Genomic DNA, 22143 nt, shown 5'->3' on the forward strand with positions numbered 1-22143 from the left:
CTATCAGTATGCCTGTAAATAAAGACCACTCCATGTTGGCAGAACTAAATATTAATCTTAATCCTCCCTACACTGTAAACAGAACTAAATGTAATGGCTGCTATTATATATATATATATATATATATATATATATATATATATATATATATATATATATATATACCTTTGTCACTGTGAAAAGCAACAGCAAAAGATAAGGCAGTTTCAAAGTTGGGACATAGCAACATTACTGTCACAAGTCCACATTTTTGATAAAGGAATGTCTGGAAATCTGCAGACCTGTGATAATATGTTGCTTGTAATCTAAGAAATAAAAGCTTGCCTGAAGATCAGAGGACAGAGCTAGTCACAGAGTTAGCCATAGATGTCAGGCAGTGGTGGCACACAACTTTAATCCTAGCACTAGGGAGGCAGCAGCAGAGATCTGTCTGGATTCCTGTGAGTTCAAGGCCGAATGGGCTACATGAGATTAATCCAGTCTAAAAAAGGAAACGGAGCCAGGCAGTGGTGGCACTCACCTTTAATTTCAGCACTTGGGATCATACACCTTTAATCCCAGCACTAGGAAGGTTGACACAGGAAGTGATACGGCTGAGCAGAGAAAGCAATATAAGGCAGGAGGAGACAGGAACTCAGTCTCTTTCAGGCTGAGGAGTTGGTTAGGTAAGAGGTAGCAGCTGTGGCTTGTTCTGCTTCTCTGATCTTTCAGCTTTCACCCTGATATCTGGCTCCAGGTTTTTATTAAGACCAGTTAAGGTTTGTATAACATCTGGCACCCAACATGGGGCACAAATTCACAAAAAAGCCACAGGCCAGAGCTGCACTTGGCCAGAGTCCCTACCCTACTGGCTAAGAATCTGTTGCAGCCTATCTGCAGCAAACTCCATAGGCTTTTAGACTCCAAAAGCCACGGGAGTTAGCTGCTTTTGCATGTTCCCCTGTGCAGAGAGCTGGATCTTTCACTTCTTTCTTCTCCCAGTGGGTTGTGGCTTTCCCTGGGCCCCTCTTCAGGATGCTGCCACACCTTCAACCAAATCATCATTGTCAGTAGATTTGGTGAGTCAATTGGAATTTCTTAAAGGGGGGAATTAGTTTAAAAAAAAGTCAGAATGTTTTCCCACATTAAAAATGGGAAACACTATTACAATGGAAGCAGTCTGATCTCTGACAATACACTAGATGGTTTGAAAATGGAACAATTAAATGAGAGGATAACTAACTTAGATGGAATTTACATGTCAATTATAAATATTATTGGTTTGATCATTCTTGTTTTATCCCTAAAAAGTTGGTTTATATGAGTGCCAAGTTGGTTGATATGAGTGCCATGATACAAATTTTAGAAACTTATTAAAACAGGTCATAGAGATATTCATACCCAGAGGAATTTAAAGGAGAACCAATCTCAACATTGAATTATAAGGTTACAGAGAAACAGTCTAAGGCTCTCAAACAGCCAACCTTAATTTATCCAGTAACATTACAGGAACTACCAAATGACAGATATCCCCAAGTCTGTATATGAGCTGAATAGACTCCTGTGCAAATGTTAGATTTGAGGAGATTCAAGGAAACAATAGTCTCATATGGCATGCACTCACCTTTTGTGAAGCAGATATTAAACTCATGGTCAACTTGTAATAGAATTATCCCTCAAGAATGAAGAGGTTTGGTTACAGCAGTCTTGGAGGCTGGGCCACAGTTACAGTGGAGGACCTGATGGAAGGATGAGGCTAAGACTATTGAACAACAGAGTAGGGCTAGAGGTATTGAAATTTCCCAAGATCAACTTCTTGGAGAGGATGATTATGCTAATATACAAAGACAATCTTCATATGGTGACCACATCCTGGCTTTATGCCATGCAGCAGCCTTGAAAACTTGGGACAGAATTGAAGAAGTAGGAAAGAAAATTGAATCCCAAAGTTACAGAGGTTCCAAAAGAAACTTTCACTGATTTCTTACAAAGATTGACTTCAGTAGTAAATATAATTGAGTTTCTGGCTTTTGCAAATGCTAATGCACAATACAAAAGGGTATTTAGGCCGTTAAGGGCAAGATCAGCATCCTTGGAGGAATGGATCCAAGATACAATCTACATTGAATCTCATGACCATGATGATGCCTGAATAAAAGAGATGATTTCCAGAGGTTTGAAGAAAAATTGTAATGTCAAATGTTTCAATTGTGGTTAACAAGGTCACTTAAAAAGAGACTATAAACAGAAACAATATTTTTTTTTCCAGAGCTAAGGACCGAACCCAGGGACTTGCGCTTGCTAGGCAAGCGCTCTACCACTGAGCTAAATCCCCAACCCCAGAAACAATATTTTTGCTAAGAATAATCCCAATAGAAATACCCTCCCTTCTGGATTATGCAGAAGATGTGGCAAAGGCAGACACTGGACTAACAAATATATATCAACAAGGGACAGACAAGGTAATCCCTTCCTTTGCCATCAGGAAATGACCTGAGGGACTTCTTGCACACCCCCATGTCGAATTCCATTCATCATGAAAGAAACTCCTTCCCAGAGCAATTAAAGAACCTAATTGTAAAAAAACAAAACAAAACAAAAAACAAACAAAAAAAACAAAACAAAAAAACAAAACCATACTGCTCTGGATCAAAATTGATAAAGATTAGATTTGGAAGCTCCCCAAAGTTAGCACTGGGGAAGGGTTTTGTTTTTGTCTTTCAGTAGAATGAAGGTTAAGGAATCTGAAGAACACTGGACAAACGAGACATCTGAAGAAAAAGGACAAATCATCCAGAAAAAAATGTCCCAAGAAAGAGTAAATTGGCCTATTGGTTTATCACATATCTAACAGGATAAAATTTCATAAATCTGCCTAAATGTTTGTTTCTGCTGTTCTCTACAGACATATAACGCAAATGGTCTTTATGTAGTCCCAGTTCAATTAAAAATTAAAGCTGGCTTTGGAGTTGGAGCATGGCTCTCTCCTTCCCTAAACCCAAGCATGCTTGTTAAAGGAAAATGCAAAAATCTTTGTATCATGTCAGAAGAGCCACCTGATATGGGACAGCAGAAAAAACAAAATTAAGGGGCTATTCTATTACTACTAATCTCATGATCCTTTTGTTTTATTTTGACTCTTTAAAACTTTTCTTAATGTATGAATTTTATATCAAAATTTATAAGATTTATATATATATATATATATATTAAACTTTTATCATATTACTGGTCATATAGAGTACTAACTAATTCTAGAAAAAAGGCTTCATCTAGCTTCCTGTGCACGATTTCAGGTTTGAGTCTCTATCAGTTTTCTGCAGTGAACCATGACCACACCCAACATTGGCTTTTGAAGTCTCCAAAAGGATGATGGGTCCTATGACGATGATTTCACCAGGACTATGATAAGGCCACTAAGCTGATAAACACCACCTAAAGATCAGCTTTGGACTACAAACTGCCCAGGACAATTTTGAGGTGGATAGCTAAGATGCTACCACCTCACAGACTATTCTAACCATGACTTGAGACAAGCCCTACACTTTCCCTTATGCAGAAACTGGACAACAAATGATACAGCTACCTCTCCCAGGACTTGACAATTAACCAAAAATTTTCCTTTCAGAATACCCTAAAGATGACTTTGCCCCCAGGCAGCAGAATGTAAATTTATAAACACAACACCCACATTCTCTAGAGAGGGGGTGGGTGGCTTTTGGTCGTTCAATGGGTTATAGATAATTGTTATTGTTTAGGGTGGTTGGTAACAAGTTGTTATTGATAATGGTCAGGAAAAATGCTAAACAAAGGAGACTGGATTCCGGGTTCTTGTTTGAAAAAAAAACAACAACATAGAAGTGATAGGATAAAAGGGTAGATTATTAAATCACTCTGAAAAGAAAAAAGGGGAGGATATGGATATAAGATTAAAAGGTAATTATCGAATCTACTTTTGAAAAGCAACTACAAGTTTTAAATATTTTACATTGGATTGGATTTGTATATGTGAGATTAATTCAGTCTAAAAGACAAACAGAACCAGGCAGTGGTGGCACTCACCTTTAATTCCAGCACTAGGAAGGTTACTCCAGAGAGTGATACGCTGAGGAGAGAAAGGAATATAAGGCAGGAGGAGACAGGAACTCAGCCTCTTTCAGGTTAAGGAGTTGGTAAGAGGCAGTGGCTGTGGCTTGTTCTGCTTTTTCTGATCTTTCAGCTTTCACCCTCATATCTGGCTCCAGGTTTTTATTAGGACCAATTAGGATTACTGCAACAGAGACCTTAGCTGGGTTCCTTTTAGTCAAAGCTAGCTACTTGCTCAGATTCTAATTATAAAGGGAGGAAGGGAAGCCTCAGCGGGCTCCGGGACATTCATGATTACCTGTAGAGGATAGCAAGCAAATATTTGCCTTCCTAGGGTAGAATGGATCGATGAAAACAGATGGATACAATGAGATGGCATCCATAAACTTTGGCAGTGACATAACTCTCTCAAGAGCCATGAACAGTTTAGAAAGTTGAATACATCCTATGATAATTTCCTATACATGATACTAACTGGGAATCTCCCCTGATAGAAGAATGGACCAGGTTAATCTGCAGGATGATGGGTTTTGTATAAATAGTACTTACTGAGCTTTGCTTTGAAGTGACTATTAGCTTACAAAAGGAAACAGCAGATTTCTCCCTTGCCATAAGGCTTTTCTCTAGGATAATTTTGTTGTTGTTGTTTTGGTTTTTCGAGACAGGGTTTCTCTGTGTAACAGCCCTAGCTGTCCTGAACTTGCTTTGTAGACTAGGATGGCCTTGAAATCACATAGATACACCTGCCTCTGCCTCTCAATTAAAGGTGGAATTAAAGGTGTGCACCACCATGCCTGCTGAATTATTTTTCATGCTAAACAAGTTGAAGAGGTACAGCTAAAAGGTCACCAAAGCTGTTGCACACACGAGGCCTTTTTTCCACGTGCACTTTCTGGTGTCGTGTAAGATGAGAACTTCTGCTAAAGGCTTTTCCACAATCAGTGCAGATACAGGGCTTTTCTCCAGTGTGAACTCTCTGGTGAACAATGAGGCTAGAATTGCGACTGAAGAATTTCCCACATTCACTGCACTCATAAGGCCTTGCTCCAGTATGAACTTTCTTGTGCTGAACAAGGTGGGAGCTACTAATGTAGGTTTTCCCACATTCCTTACACACATAAGGCCTTGCTCCAGAATGAACTCTCTGATGTACAATGAGGCTAGAGCTATGACTGAAACATTTCCCACATTCATTGCATTCATAAGGTTTGGCTCCAGTATGAATTCTCTGGTGTACAATAAGTTGGGAACTTTGACGAAAGAATTTCCCACATTCACCACATTCATAAGGCCTTTCTCCAGTGTGGATATTCTGGTGCTTTACAAGCGTGCCTTTGAGGCGGAAGGCCTTCCCACATTGACTACACTCATAGGGCTTTGTACCAGTGTGAATTTTCTGGTGATGAACAAGTGTGACTTTGTAGCCAAAGGCTTTCCCACACTTGCTGCAAATATAGGGCCCTTCTCCAGTGTGGATTTTCTGGTGCTTTACAAGTGTGTCTTTGTGACTGAAGGCCTTCCCACATTGACTGCACTCATATGGCTTTGTACCACTGTGAATTATCTGGTGCTGAACAAAGGTGTCTTTGCAGCCAAAGGCTTTTCCACACTTGCTACAAACATAGGATCTTGCTTTGGTATGGACCCTTTGATGTTTTATAAGGATGGAATTTTGGGTGAAGAATTTCCCACATTCACTACACTGGTAAGGTTTTTCTCCTGTATGACATCTTTGATGTTGAACAAGTGTGTCTTTACGACTGAAGGCTTTGTCACAATCGCTGCACTTAAAAGGCCTTTCCCCTGTGTGAACTCTCCGGTGCTGAATAAGTGTGCTTTTGTGGCTGAAGATCTTCCCACATTCATCACATGGGTAATGACTTTTCCCACTGTGAACTTTCTGGTGTATTTTTAGATGAGACAGGTGAGTAAAGGTCTCGCCACACTCCTTACATACACAAGGTGTTTCTCCTTTGTGGATGTTTCTTTGATTAAAAAAAGGTGACGTCTCCTTGAACACATTTCCAACCGGCAGACACCTAATGGGTTTCACCTCAGTAAGAGGTGTATGACTGTCAAGAGAAGTAACACTGCTCAGGGAGGCATTCCCATTATCACTGCCTTTGAGAGTCGCCCCATCACCATCTCCTTGGTGTTTCCCAAGACCGGATCTATGTATGAGAGGCTCGGGGGACTCAGTCTTTTTGTGTAGATTCACCTCATTGTGCACTGGGCACTGGGTGTGGCCCTGAAGAAGGGTGGAACTGTTCAGCTGGTCCGTCTCTTCTTCTTTGCATGTAAATGGGGTCTCAGTCACGTGAACGGCATTCTTCACACATGACGTTTCTCTGTCTTCCCATCCAGTGGGTTTCTCTCCACAGTGTTGCTTCTTATGCCGGGAAGGTTTTGTAGTGAGTAAGAATCCTCTCAAATTGAGCCCACATCTATGCAGCGCCTGCTTAGGGCAGAAGCCATGGTGGTCAGCCAGGTGCAGAATGGTCTTCAGGAGTGGGTCATACTTCTCACAGGGGTGGGAAGTTTGCATCGAGAGACTTGATTCAGCAGTCCTGGTCTGTGGCACGGCTTCTACAGAGATGCTGTGCTCACAAGGAGCCTCCTTGCCATCTGATTCACACCAACAACCTGAAAGCAAAGGAAAGCTGATGACGAGCAGGTTGGCTTTGAGGGGAAGCAGCAGCCTATCATAATGAAAGCCTATCAGTTTGTCTGAGGAGGCAGGATCCGTGTGAGAGTCAGTAGTTGGTACTGGGCATTGAGGGGTCACACAAGGGAGGAACTTTAACACTGAGTAAAGGTCTACTAATGGGATGTGGGATACAGAACAGAGGGGAGAAGCTAGTTTTCATGGGGGTGTGGGGCAAATGGGTTTCAGAAGGATGTTGGCTGCTGGTCTTAAATGAGCTGGGTAGAAGGGTAAGTCCACTCTTACAAAAATCTGCCTCCAAAGGTTTCCCAAATACTCAGACTTGTTTCCTGTGAAGGCAGGACAGTGTTGTAGGTAAAGAAGAGCACATGAGACACAGAACAGAAAAGCATGAAAACGGCCAAGGGAAGCAAGACAGAAGAGAAGGACACGTGGGCAGAGAGCCAAGAATGGGGGGGGAAGAACAGAAGTGACACAACAAGCTATGTTGGCAAGAGACACTGCCAGACACAGAACAAGTTCAAGGCTGAGGTTTGATCTGAAGCCAGCTCTAAGATGATATCTCTGCAGCTCTCATCCACGTGGGCCGGACCTTCACCAGGCCTACCCCAGTGTGCCTAAAGTAATGTCTGTCCTATCACACTGCTTTTCTCCAAATGAGCATCTCTGCTGTGGGATGTTCTGTATGTCAAATGTGTTGTTCTGATTGATTAATAAATAAAACACTGATTGGCCAGTAGCCAGGCAGGAAGTATAGGCGGGACAAGCAGAGAAGAGGATTCTGGGAAGTGGAAGGCTGAGGCAGAGAGACGCTGCCAGCCGCCGCCATGACAAGCAAGATGTAAGGTACCAGAAGGCCACGAGCCATGTGGCAACTTATAGACTAATAGACATGGGTTAATTTAAGATAGAAGAATTAGATAGCAAGAAGCCTGCCATGGCCATACAGTTTGTAAGTAGTGTGAGTCTCTGTGTGTTTACTTGGTTAAGTTTGAGCGGCTGTGGGACTGGCGGGTGAGAGAGATTTGTCCTGACCATGGGCCAGGCAGGACTGGAGAAAAACTCCAGCTACACATCTCCAAATGAGCACCTCCATGGGACCTTTAGGAAAGAAGCTGGCTGGGTGTTGATGGTGCACATCTTTAATTCCAGCAGAGGGAGGAGGATCTGAGTTCAAGGCCAGCCTGGTCTAGAGAGTGCATTCTAAGACAGCCCAGGGCTACACATCGAAAACAAAACAAACAACAAAAACAAACCAACAAAAAAGCTGGAAGGAAAAACAAGGTCATCTGGGTGTAAAGTCCTGGCAAACTGTATCCCTCATTTATGAGAACTGCCCACAGGCTTGTGAGGCTTTTGAGGTAAGGCCAGCAAGATGACTCAATAATTAAGGCACTTGCTGCCAAGCCTGACAGGCTGAGGTGAAGCCCCAGGGGCATATGATAGAAAGAGTCCTGCAGGTTGTCCTCTGACCTCATTTATGTGTCATGCACATGCACAATAAGAAAAATTTCAAAAGAGATGCAGACAGATCCAAGGCTGCTCAAAGTACAATTTCTTAGTAACTTTCTAACAGAAACACAGTCAAGGCTGATGTTAAAATCAGTCAAAATCAGGAATGCTTTGTGACAAGGTCAGTGGAAGGCACTCATCAATTGCTCAGGACCAAAGTGGAGACAGTTCAGCCCTAGAGGGCGAGGTATCCCAGAAACCTCGAGCTACTCAGAACAAGAGCTCTGGTGTTATTTCCCATAGAACATACCTCGTATAGCTGAAGAACATGGAGAACAGTTGTGTTGATAGAATAATGGTTTTTGTTTGTGGTGCACTTAAAAAGTATATAGAAGTGCTAAGTGGTAATGGTGCATGACATTAATCCCTTGGGAGGCTGAGGCAGGTGGATCTCTGTGAATTCTAGGCCAGCCTGGTCTACAGAGATAGGACAGCCAGGGCTGTTACACAGAGAAACTCTATCTCAAAAAACCATCAGCAACAACAACAAAAAAATGATGTGGCTAATCTGTGTCAACCATGGTGGTTTGCAACCAAGAAGGCATTGGTAGGATCAAGCTGAGTCCCTACATTCCATCCTCAGTGATGACTCTTTTTTTTTTTTTTTTTTTTTTTTTTGGTTTTTCGAGACAGGGTTTCTCTGTGTAGCTTTGCGCCTTTTCCTGGAACTCACTTGGTAGCCCAGGCTGGCCTCGAACTCACAGAGATCCACCTGTCTCTGCCTCCCGAGTGCTGGGATTAAAGGCGTGCGCCACCACTGCCCAGCTTTCAGTGATGACTCTTAAAGGCTCACATACCTCCTCTTCTGTAATCTGCCCTGGGCTAGTGAGGGGTTTAACATTCTGATGCCAGGTACTACAAAGCTGTTTGTCCAGAGTATAAGCAGCATCTACCACAACAGCCAAAGAGCTTGCATAAAAGGAGACCAAATAATCATGTAAAAAACAAGAACAATAATTTTTTTAAATTAAGTTAATAAAAATATGTTTATTTTGTTTGTATGAGTGTACCTGAGTATATGTATGTACACCATATGCATGCAGGTACCTGGCAAGGTCAGAAGAGAGTGTCACATCTCCCAGAACTGGAGTTAAAGGTGGTTGTAAAGCACTGGATGTGGGTGATTGAAATTGAATCCAGGTCCTCTGGAGGAGAATCAAGTGCTCTTTACTGCTGGGCCTTCTCTCCAGCCCCAACAATCTTTTTTTTTTTTTTTTTTAATTTTTTTCTACTAAGAGGCCTGAGAAACAAATCATTAGCCAATTATGTCACCCACAGAAGGGACAGGATTGGATAAGACATTAACCTGGGCTTGTGACAGCACAGCATAGTGACAGAACAGTAAGAACTATACAGAGACCCTGAATAACTCTCTCTCTCTCTCTCTCTCTCTCTCTCTCTCTCTCTCTCCCCCCCCATCCCCCCTCTCTCTCCCTCCCTCCCTCTCTGTCACACACACACACACACACACACACACACACACACCTGTCCCTAAGATATGAGCAAACATTGGCAAGGACATGAGTTGGTAAGAAGTCCTGTGGATGGCAGCCTGAAAGATGGCTGCCACTGATCTCTGCCTGCTAGCACTATGACTGTCATGGAAGCCTCTGCCTCTGTCATAGGCAGGACTTACTAACTCGGGTACAAGGAAGATCACCTTTAAAACCAGTCTCCCAGTCACTTTCTAGAATACAAGTTACCTTCCATGTTCTGATGTTCATCACACAACAGACATGACTGAGAATCATGCTCCCAGTTCAACATCCTACATCCTTATAAGCAGATTCTTCCAAAGACAGGTTTTCAGAAGACACCAGAGGTCTGCTTGACAGCTTAACTGAAACCCCATCTCACTCTGAGCTAAGCAGTTCCCACAATCCAAAGGGATTAAAATGGAGCAATAATACCTCCCACCCCCAAGGCAAGGTTTCTCTGTGTAATGGCCCAGACTGTCCTAGAACTTGCTTTGTAGACCAGGCTGGCCTCAAACCAGAGTACTAGCTTTAAAGGCATGCACCACCACACAGGCTGAGACAACTTTTCAGTGTATTAAGCTATTAAATTTGTAATCTACCAAGTAGCAATGAGACAGATACTTACCAAGTGTGGCCACAAGTGAAAAGTTCTCCAGCATCACATTGAGGTAGAGTAGCCTCTGTGGCTCATCAAGGAGTTCCCACTCTGCCCAGGAGAAGTTGACATACACATCCTCAAAGGTCACACGGCCCTAGCATGATGGAAACAGTTAAGCCCACCAGAAGCATCTTCCATAGAAACCACCCTTCAGTCTATCTCATGTACACACATCCCTTTATCCCTCCCTCCCCAAGTCTACCATCTTACAGGATACACTAAGCCATGAAACTACCGATGTCTACTCTTTCCCTGTGTCTCTCATTCCACTGTGTGCAGAACATCAAAGAACCAGGTAATGTGCAAATCGGTATCATCTAAACATGGAGTCTTAAGCCAGCAAGATGGCTCAGTGAGGAAAGCCACTTGCCTGCTTGGTAAGCCTGATGACCTGAGTTTGATGCCCAGAACCCATGTAAAAATGAAAGAGAAACTACTCCACAAAGCTGGCCTCTAACCTACACACACACACACACACACACACACACACACACACACACACACACACACACACACACACACACACACTCACTCACTCACATTTGCATTCTGAAGCGAGGGGTCTGCTGTTAAAACCTGTGCCACAACCCCTCCATCTCTGCACTGAATTTCCCAGTCACCCTTGGGAAGGAAACTCAGATCTGAGGTCCTCAAACCTCAACTGGAGCCTGAACCCCTGTTCTCAGAAGGCTTGAGGTTTCTGAAACTCCTCACTGTTACATCCGAGTATTGTTGTCCGCCAATGCTAAGAAGCAGGACCTGGCATTCCCCTGACTGGGTGCTTATACTCAGGGAGAGGAAGCAATGAAGCCGAGACGTCCAGGACACACAAACCTCTGTATCTGGATGAGAACTTCCAATCACCTGAGCACGGTCCATCTGTGAAACAGCCAAGTGGGCAGGCAGGCGGGGGCGCCCTGTCGCAAACCCACATCTGGGGTGCCCTCAGCCTGCACGGTGCACCAATGCCTACAAGGCTTAGGGGACTAACTCTAGGTGCGACCAGGTTAGGAACTGCCAGCTGTCACACGGGTATGGAGAAAGATGCTTTGGTCTCGCTGTCTTCCCTGCTGGGCTCCAATGTGATCTGGCCAGTCCACACCTAAACCAGTTTGGAGGACGCCGGCAGCAACCCAGACGTCACAATTGTGGCGACGGAAGTCCCGCCCGGCCCAATCTTGCCGTTGGCCTAGGACTGTGGGTAATGTAGTTTCTTCCCTGTACCCTGCCATGTAGCTGATCCTGACTCCTTCAGGCCACTGCCTGGAGAGAAGAAAGATAGAGAAAATAGTATCTTGGTCCACCACCCTCACCTTATGTGGAATTCACTCTGATTTCTCTGGCTACTTGGGTTAATGCCATTACTCAGGAATCTCCAGCACACGCCTTATTCTTTTAACCCTCCTGCTTCTGAGGTCCAGGGAGAGCTGCTTCGAATCTATCAGTCTTGGGGATGGAGGTTTTAGTTTTTCAACACGTAGTGGACTTCATTCATGGGGCCCTTGCGTTTCAAATGAAATAGTGCTCTAGTTCATGGGCCCCAAATTTGGGTATCTCGTTTGACAGAATAGCGACTTCGAGAGAGAGCAAGCTTAATGTCTAAGAACACTTGCTGCTCTTGCTGAAGACTCAAGTTGAGTTCCCAGCACCCAGCAACATTAGGTTGCTCTTGTCCACCTGTAAAACTCACTCCCGAGGGATCCTGATGCCCTCCTCTGAAGGCTTGGTTCTGCCTCAACTGAATGTACCAGGCTCTGCGGACTTCCCAAGGGAGCCTTTATTTATCCTTTTGAAAGAGTTGATGGGGGTGTGTCGGAGGCGGGGGATGCTGGTCGGGAGTGGGAGGAGGGATTAGAGGGGGATCTGGGGTTGGTATGTAAAATGAATAAAAAAAATTCTTAAATTATTTTTAAAAGTAGGTACCACAGTAATTACTAGTAAGCTTGATGCTGATCTTGCTAAACAGACAAATCCCTAAAATACCAGGTATGGAAAGGATGACACGACTCTGATATTGAGTACATTTTCATGAGTGTTGGAGCTTCTGAAGTCTTGAATGTACTGGGTCTGTCAAGCTACATACATGCCTTTGTAAATAGTCATTCTTGATCTCATTAATCAGGTGGTGAGTGGTGAAATGTAGCAGAGCTGAAGGATAGAATTCAATAATTACTTTGTGAACAGGATAGAATGGTCATGTTGAAATTGGTTTGATTTTAAAATGAACAATAAATTAAATACAAAACAAAAAGAATACAAACAGGCTAAGAGATGGCTCACAATTAAGAGAATTGCTGTTCTTGCAGAAGACCTGAGTCCGGTTCTCAGGACCCACATTGGATGGTTCTCACAACCATCTGGAGCTCCAGTTCCAGGGGATTCAATATCCTCTTACATGCAAATATGCAGATACCCAAATACACAATGAAAAAAAAACCTTAATAAACAAAAAAACTCCAAAGGAAAAAAACCAAAAATTATCAGGCCACTGTGGAAAAGATACAACATAGAGAGCCTGAGACTTATCCTTTTGACCATGCAAATTTCCCTCTTACTTGGAGTTTGTAACTTAGACTTCAGGTTTCATAGTAGCCCCAGATGGGGAGTGGCTGGATTCTTGTACCTAAATTGTTTGTTTCAACAATGTGGCTCATGTGGAATACCTCCCACCCTTCTGGAAGTCTAGAATTGGACACAGCATAGGCTCAAGCCACATCTTAAACGAACCCAGTAGAACTCAGTATGAGCGTCAAATGAGATGTTCTAACAATGACCTCCCACAGTGGTCATGAGTCCCTGATAAGGCTCAAACTGAGCACATCCCACATGACTTCATTGGATATTGTTTGCTTTTTCTCTGGACTCCAGCTAATGAGCTTCTTTTGTTTATTGAACCTGTTTCATTGAAAAATATAAAAACAGAAAGAATGGAAAGTGCAACAGTTGACTAGACATGACAAAAGAAAGACATGGTATTTCAAATCAATAGACATTAACCAATATAAAGAGAAAAAAGGAAGAAAAAGTGAGAGCCCAAGGATGCATGGGACAATAACAAAGTATTTATCATTTGTATTACTGAAATTCCTGCAAAAGAACAGAAAGAATTTGGATGAAAAAAAATAACTTTAAATCTCCCAAGTTTGGCAAAGGACATAAACCTTCAGAACAAAAGAAAAAATCAACACCAATCAAAATAAACTCTCACAGCTGGGATCCCACTATTCAGGACACCGAAACAGGAAGAGTGCTTCAAGTTCAAAGCTAGGCTGGGTTCACTAGTACCAGACCTGCCCCGACTATATATCAGGACACTATCAAAAAAAAAAAAGAAGAGAAACTCAAATTTTTCATACCTGGTGCATTACAAACTTTTGAGCATTACAGAGAAAAGCATTTTGAATATACCTCAACTGAAATGACAGATTCTGAACAGTTCAATTGGTAGATTTCTAACCAGAAACCATAGTTGAGGGAAGGAATGGAAGGGATGGAATAATACTGAAAATACTTTCGCAATATGGATCCTATATGCCACAAAAACTACATTCAAGAAAGAAGGGAATGTGAGGGCGTCCTTAGATGAAAGAAAATGAGAATGTCACCAGCCTAGCATAGAGAAAATTCACTAATTAGAAAGGAAATATTAACAGAAGTTTTGCAATTTCAAGAAGAAAAAAAAAAACAATGGAATGGGTACAGGTAAAAGGGAACTGTGGTAATAAGGCAGGTATACACCAAAGTGCTAAATGTTATAGTATGTTAAAGTCATGTATTGGTTTGGTTATTTGACATCATCTAGGATCACTATGAAGGGAGGGTCAGTGAGGGATTGTCTAGATCAGGTTGGGCGTGGGCATATTTGCGAAGGATTACCTTGATTATATTAACTGAAGTGAGAAGACTTGCACACTATGTATCATACCTTGTACAGAGAATTGTGGCTTGCATAAGAGTAGAGAAAGGAAGCTGGGCGGTGGTGATGCAAAGCCTTTCATCCCAGTACTTGGAAGGCAGAGCCAGGTGGATCTCTGTGAGTTCGAGCCCAGCCTGGTCTACAGAGTGAGATCCAGGACAGGAACCAAAACTACACAGAGAAACCCTGTCTTGAAAAAAAACAAAAGAAAAAAAAGGGGGCGGGGCTGGAGAGATGGCTCAGCATTTAAGAGCACCTGTCCTTCTCACAAACAAACCATGTTCAGTGGCTGGTACCTATAGAGTAGTAAAAGTAACTCCAGTTCCAGGACATCTGATGACCTCTTCTGGCCTCCAAGGGCACTGCAAGCACATGGTGCAGACATAAATGCACTCAATACACCCATTTACATACAATAAAAATCTAAAGAGTTCAGAGTAAGCTGAGTACTTGCATTAATGTATTAATTCATTGTTTTCTGATGTCATTATTTACTTCAAGTCCCTGCCACTCTGACTTCCTGCCATGATGCATCACATCCTGAAACTGTGAGCCAAATAAACCTTTTCTCCCTTAAGCTGCTTTTGTCAGAGTACTTTATCACAGCAAACATCTTCAAGACTGAATGCTTCACTGGAGAATGCTACAAAACATTACAAAAACACACAGTACCAATTTTACAAACCATCTTCCAAAAAAAAAAAAAAGGAGGAAAGCATAATCCCCAAGTCATACTGAAAGGCTGGTATCACTCTGACACCAGACAATGTCAAACACAAGACAACAATGACAGTAAACCCATCACTCAGGAAACTGGGGAAAACCTCAATAAAACAATAGCAAGTACTAACAACACAAAATCTAAACAAAATTATACACTATGGCTCTTCTCAGAATGCAAGTCTGGTTTACTATTCAAAGCTGAATGTGAAGCATCACATCAATAGACTACAACTCAACACATTGATTAACACATCTGATGAATTCCAACACCCAGTAACAAAAATACCTCAGCAAAAGGAAATTTCCTACATTTGATTTAACACACACACACACGCACACACACACACACACACACACACACACACACACACACACACACTCCTTACACTTAACATCACTCATGAGAAACTGAACACATCAGGAACCAAGTCTAGGTAAATTCTCACTAGTTTTAATGTCATACTGAAAGTGCTAGTGCAATGCAAAGAACAGAAATACAAGCTATATAGATGAAACCAGGTAGTGGGGGTGCACGCCTTTAATTCCAGCATGTGAGAGGCAGAGGGCAGTCAGATTTCTGAGTTTGAGGCCAGTCTGGTCTACAGAGCAAGTAGCAGGACAGCCAGGGCTACCCAGAGAAACCCTGTCTTAAAACAAAAGAAAGAAAAGAAAAAAAGCTATACAGATGAGAGGGAAGAAAAACTATTTGACTGTTTACAGACATTTATGTGTTTAATATTTTAAGGATTCTCAAAAATTCTAAAAATGATTAGAAATACTTCAACAAAGTTGTAGAAGAAAAAAAGACCCTTTCTGTACACTATACCAAATTCAATACCATGTAGAAATTCAAAGTTTAAACATCCCAATTATAATTACTAAAAAATAAAAGATATAAATATCCCTTAAAATGTACAGAAGTTATATGGGTATAAACTATAAAAACAGCAATGAAATAAGTCAAGGAATACTTAAATGAAAAGACATACCATGTTGTTGAGCTGGAAAATTTAAAACAAAGATATCAATTCTCAATAAACTGATCCACAGATCTAACTCAACTTCTATTAAAATTTGAACAAGATCTCATTTTTTACAAAACCAGAAAGACATATACTGAAATTACATAGAGATTTAAAAAAAAATAGTGCTAAATCAGTTTTAAATAAAGAATCATCTTATCCAATTTTGATATTTACTATATAGCTTCAGCAATCAGGGAATTCAATAACTGGGAATCAATGAAAGTTCTAAGTAGTGTTTGGAATGACATAGTTTTTTTCAGACTTAAAATCTTAAGTGGTGCATAAAAAAAGTGGCCATTTGTATGTATTTGCAACATGCCTGGCATGACAAAAGTCCTGGGTCTAGTCTCAGGAACACACACACACACACACACACACACACACACACACACACACACACACACACACACTCTGCCTTACCTTCTTAAAGTATTTCATAACTTAAGCTTTCATATTTCTCATACAACTAATGCTGTACTAGAGAAATACGTGGAACAAGGGAAACAGTAAGTTTCTAGATTTGTTCTCAATTTTTTAATACTAGACAGCAATGCCATACATATATATTCATAGTCTCTCTCTCTCTGTATATATATATATATATAAATAAATGTATGTATGCATGTATGTATACACAAACACAAGACATATGAAGGGTCATCATCCTTTACCCCTTCACTCTCACCCACATTAGAAATCCATTAGCAAATGGCAAAGACTTGGCAGGACAGTGTGAAAGCAGTGCTTACGTTTTTCATCCCTATGCCACCTCCTTTTCACAAAAATATCACCTCCTGAACTAACACTACACTGCAAAGTAGGAGAGAGATACACCTGGGAAGGTTTTCATGAGTGCAAAACAACCACTGGGTGTCTCTCCTACATTCTCAGGGGGAAAATAATGCTCAATTTCTAATATGTTTTCATAGGACAAGCAGCAATCTGCAACAAGTTTTCTCACAGTGAAGACACTTTCAGGGGTTCTCTTTGGTATGAATTAGCAGGTGCTATACAAGATGTGTCTGCCTGGAAAAGATTTTCCTCAGTGGTTACATTAAAAAAGTCGTTTCCCAATAGAAGTTCTTGGATGTTGACAGAAGTCTGCCCACTTGTGAAAGGCTTTTCCTCACCTGCTTCACTGGTAGGGTTTCTCTCACTGTGCATCCTTCGATGATGAGTGAGGGATGAGCTGCGGCTGAAGGCCTTTCCACATTCACTGCATCCATAGGGTTTCTCTCCAGTATGGATGATGGAGTGTCGGATGAGGTTTGTGCTCCAACAAAAGGTTTTCCCACACTCAACACATTCATAAGGTTTCTCGCCACTATGAATCCGCTGGTGCCTTGTGAGTCCTGACCTACGGTTGAAGGCCTTACCACATTCTATGCACTCATAGGGCTTCTCTCCAGTGTGGATGCTGAAGTGTCGAATAAGGTCAGCTCTATTGCTAAAGGCTTTCCCACATTCTTTGCACTCAAAGGGTTTTTCTCCAGTGTGGGCCCTTTTATGCAAGATGAAGGTAGAGCAGTGGGTGAAGGCTTTTCCACACTCACTGCACATATAAGGCTTCTCCCCAGTGTGAATGCGCTGGTGCCTCTTGAGGTACGACCTGTGGTTGAAGGCTTTGCCACACTCGAGGCACTCAAAGGGCTTCTCCCCAGTGTGGATCACATAGTGGTGGATCAAGGCTGCACTCTCACAAAATGCTTTCCCACACTCACTGCACTCATATGGCTTCTCCCCAGTATGAGTCCGTTGGTGCCACATGAGGTAGGACCTGTGTTTGAAGACCTTGCCACACTCAAAGCACTCGTACGGGTTCTCCCCACTGTGGATGATGTAGTGTCGAATGAAGCCTGGCCTGTCTCGAAAAGCTTTTCCACATTCTTTACAAACAAAAGGTTTTTCTCCAGTGTGGCTCCTATTATGTAAGACAAAAGTAGAGCGGTGTGTGAAAGCTCTGCCACACTTATCACATTTATAAGGTTTCTCCCCACTGTGGATCCGCTGGTGCTGGGTAAGGTGGGATTTGCGGTTGAAGGCTTTCTCACACTCCATGCACTTGTAGGGCTTCTCCCCACTATGGACCATGTGGTGTTGAAGAAGGTATGTGCTCTTGCTGAAGGCCTTCCCACACTCCATACACTCATATGGCTTCACTCCAGAGTGACTCCTCTCATGGCGAGCAAGGAGGCGCTTCTTGCTGAATACTTTGCCACAATCATGACATCTAAAGACACTTTCCTCCTCCTGAATTACAAGGTCCTTATCTGACTCATTCGAGCGACAATTACTGACAGCATTTCCTGAAGAAATGTGCTTCTGTATAACCTCTGAACACATGTCTTCAGCTGTCACTAAGCTATCACGTCCAAGGCTGATTTTCCCAGGAAGCAGCTTGCTCTGAGACTCTATCCCTGTTTGAAAGTGTCCCTGCTGCATTTCTGAAGAACCAATCTGACCAGGAGTTTGCACTGACTGGGAGTCCTCTGAGGCTTCTTTTGTTAACTTGCCCTGGCGTGAGACTCCCTTAGATAGGGCTGGCTCACAAGCGCTAAGTTCGGTGGCCTTGGTTTTTCCACTGTTTCCTGAAATAAGCAACACACAGCAGAATAACAGAAACTCAGAAAAAACAAAAGGGTCGTGTTAAAGAAAAACAGCAGACTTGAAACCTTGATGTCTGTTAACCCTGGTTTGCGATTTCCATTTTTTGTGATTCTTCAATTCTTGACTCTTAAGGGGAGGCCAAATTGAAAGTCTAGATAATGGGAAAGAGAGTCTAGGGTAGATACTCTCAATTTCTGACTTAAGAGGCCAGCCTGGTCTACAAAGCAAGTTACACAGAGAAACCCTGTCTCAAAAAAAACAAACAAAAAGCAAATAAAAACAACAAAATAAAAATAACAAAAAAGAGTTCCTGCCGGGTGGTGGTGGCGCACGCCTTTAATCCCAGCACTCAGGAGGCAGAGGCAGGCGGATCTCTGTGAGTTTGAGGCCAGCCTGGTCTACAGAGCGAGATCCAGGAAAGGCTCAAAGCTACACAGAGAAACCCCGTCTCAAAAAAAAAAAAAAAAACCTAAAAAAAAAAAGAGTTCCTGATGAAAGGGGAAAATCAGTAGCCATCTTGAGAGACCCTTCCCCCTCCCCTCCTCTAAAGGTATTTGCTGACCGGAAGTTTTAGAAGTGACCAGAAGTTGAACTTAAAAGGCTGGGACAATAAGTCTATGTATCCTGGACTTGGCAAAACAAGATATGGGGAGTAATGGGCTCAAATGACCTCAGAGGAGAGTAGGACTGGGACAATAAATCTGAATGTATGTACCCTGGGTTCAACAAAAGCAGGACATAGGGAGTAAAAACTTATGTCTCTGTAGATACCCTGAATCCTGTTAGCCATCAGTAACCTCATGCTTGTAGTTCAGCCAGTAACCGAAGAACTGCCTCACCTCTAACCACCACAGCCAATCCCAAGCTGCATGTAAACCTTTCCTATATAAACCCCTTAAAGTGAGTGCTCAGGGGACATTCTCCTCCACCTGCTGTGGCTGTGTTGGATGTTGGATGCGGACCAAGCTTGCTTGTTTTGTTAATGAAAACCCCTGTGTGCTTGCAACGGATAATGGCTCTGGGGTGGTCTTGCTTGGGGGTCCTGTGACCTGGGCACAACACTGACTTAGTATTTCCATAAAGGCAGCTCATTCTTAGCTCCTAAACAGTAGCCCAGGGGCTAGTGAGAAGGTTGCAGGGTAACATCAACTGCCACCAAGCCTGATGACCTCAGTTCAATGCCTGGTACAAGATAAAAGGAGAGAACTGACTCCTGACAGTTGTCCTCTCATCCATCTTCACCCATGTTCTGTGGCACATATATACATGAATGAATGCATACACATACAAGAAATAGAAACAACAATAGTCTGCTGCCTCCTAGCACATCAGGAGACAGAGATAAAAGGATCACAAGTTTGAGATCAGCCTGGCTATTTTACACAGACAGCTTGAGGGCCAGCCTGACATACCTATAAAAACACTACTTCAAATTCTGGAAAAATATACTTTTAGCATATGTGGGAGCCCGTTCTCGGGTTCCTCGTGGCTTTACCCAGCAGGTCCACATAGAGGATGATTAGGACCACGGGCCTGAGTGCAGGTGTCTGAGATGGTCTGCACTTGGCTGTGCTGGGGGAGGAGGTCTTTTGCTCCACCCCTTGGCGTCTCTATAAAAACCCTGGGGCAGAGACAGTCAGGGCCCGTTGGAATAGGTTCCAGGCCCTCTCGAGGCTATCCTTTATTTTCTATCTGTTTATCTCCGCGATATTCTCCGCAATAAATCCTTCTATCTAATATTTCCTGCGGCTCGCACTCAAGAAAACTCTGGGGAACTGTGGGGGTGGTTGGGTAAACGCCCCACAGAATGGCGCCATGAACAGGGACTAAAGAAAAAAGAAAAAAAAGGGACTAAAGGAAAAAAGGGGGGACTAAAAAAAGGGACTAAAGACAAATGAACAGGGACTAAAGACAAAGTAATAGGGACTAAAGATAAAGGAAAATAATAGTTTTATTACAGAGTTTTTGGCGAAAGTGCTGAGTTCAGCCCTGCCAGTGGATAAGGCATGCCGGTGTTATGGAATATATATTTTTTATATATATTGAGAGGCAGGGGTTTTATCCTCGAGAGAAAAGGAAAGCAGACTGGAAGGATGTCCGATGCTGCAGCGAAATTCTCTTCTGTCAAAATTTTCTATCTTCTATCCCTTTCTCAATTTCTATCTGTGAAAAATAAGTATAAGGCATAGGGTAGTAATATAGTATAGGAAAAACTTAGAAGTGTAAGATTGTGTAGGAAAAAATAAGGCAACTAGAGAGAAAAACTCTCCAATTTTCTAACTTTGGGGGCTATAAATGCAAACTGGGGAAAAAAATCTTTCTTTGGGCTTTTCGGGTAGTAAAAGAGCTCTCTGAGCTTATGGGGAAGAAAAAGTTTCCTATGGAAGCTTTTGACCTGGGGACAGCTGAAATGCTAAGTCCAAGTGGCAGGAGAAAGTGATTTCTCCCTGAGGCAAAAATGGGGGTGTAAAAAGCCAAAAAGTTTAAAGTTGGGAAGTTTTGGGAAAAGTTGGTCTTTCTCCTGGGAAAAAAATCTTTCTCTTAAACTAAAAGCTTTTCTTGGAAATTTTGGGGGAAAAAATCTCTCTAAAGCTTTAATCTTCCTCAAAAGCTCTCAAACTTAAAAACTAAAGCCTTTCAGAACTCTCTCAGAAGGACAAAAAATAGAATCACCTGAAGATATTAGTATGGGAACCACCTGTGATTAGCTCAAAGGGAAAACAACAAACCTCTTAAGACAGCAAAATCTCTAAGTTCTCTTTCAAGCTTTAAAAATCCTCCCTGCAATGCCGGAGGCAGGGACAAGTTCCTAAAAACCTCTCTTCTAAGCTGTCTCTTCAAGCTAGTAAAAGACAGTGGGTCAGAGTACCCTGAGGGAAATGCTTGGGAGAGTGTGGGTAAAGAGCTACACAGAGCCCAAAAGGGCGGGAAACTTTACCTGAGTAAAGCTAAAAAGCCAAGCTTTTCCGTTACAGCCCAGCTGAGGCATCAAGGGTTTTGTTTCTGAGTGAGCGTTTCAGAATGAAAAGGTGCTCCTAATCATCCTAATGCAAAGATCCCCTGAAGCAATGCAAACTGTTAGCATTGTATCCTCGCTTCTGACCAAAAACCCAGAGGCGACTGGTCAGCGTCTCTGAGTTGGGATGCATTTCGGGGATACTAGGGTTCCTGCAGTTGCAAACTTCCAGGAGCACTTCCTGGAGCACAGAGCTGAGGCCGGAAGGTGCAGGACCCAGGGAAAGATTGCTAATGAACAAACAAAACTAAAGCCAGTGGGAACAGCACAGTTGTCCACTTTCCTACAAGTCCCGGGTTGATAGGTCCACAGCTGCAAAAAGACATCTGAGAAAAGCTTTCCCATCAGAGTAAGGACCTTTCTGGGAAAACAGTAAAGCTGAACTGTGTCTGAAGCAGTTGTACTGCTGAGTCAGAATGCTGTCTGGGGAAAGAGCCCAGCCAGGGCAGAACAGAACTATCCAGGAGTAAAGCTTTCT

The 22143-nt window shown here is 42.5% G+C and overlaps 2 protein-coding genes across 16 annotated transcripts in view; both read right to left on the reverse strand.

Moving 5' to 3' along the window:
- Positions 1-506: 506 nt before the first annotated feature.
- Positions 507-11357, reverse strand: Znf304 (zinc finger protein 304). 2 transcript variants are annotated; one of them, XM_052760794.1, is made up of 3 exons: positions 11243-11357; positions 10346-10472; positions 507-6708 (listed from the first exon to the last, which is right to left on the reverse strand). In XM_052760794.1, exons 1-3 carry the CDS (start codon positions 11255-11257, stop codon positions 4880-4882), a joined length of 1971 nt encoding a protein of 656 aa, XP_052616754.1. In that variant the 5' UTR covers positions 11258-11357; the 3' UTR covers positions 507-4879. The 2 variants fall into 2 exon arrangements, with proteins under 2 accessions (XP_052616754.1, XP_052616752.1); XM_052760792.1 differs by having other exon boundaries at positions 11213-11313.
- The window catches only part of LOC128124482 (aurora kinase C-like), a 53252-nt gene continuing 41470 nt past the window's right edge, over positions 10362-22143 (reverse strand). For 12 of the 14 annotated variants that reach the window (XM_052760796.1, XM_052760804.1, XM_052760803.1 and 9 more), the window contains one exon: positions 13251-18630. In XM_052760796.1, the coding sequence (XP_052616756.1) occupies positions 17000-18630 (1631 nt within the window). In that variant the 3' untranslated portion in view covers positions 13251-16999. Of the gene's footprint in view, positions 10473-11533; positions 11642-13250; positions 18631-22143 lie in introns of those variants that run through there. The other 2 variants (XM_052760805.1, XM_052760798.1) reach the window with 2 other exon arrangements.

Source organism: Peromyscus californicus, unplaced genomic scaffold (assembly GCF_007827085.1).
Source record: "Peromyscus californicus insignis strain IS unplaced genomic scaffold, ASM782708v3 Scaffold_4__1_contigs__length_199733344, whole genome shotgun sequence".
In the NCBI taxonomy this organism is placed as follows: domain Eukaryota; kingdom Metazoa; phylum Chordata; class Mammalia; order Rodentia; family Cricetidae; genus Peromyscus; species Peromyscus californicus.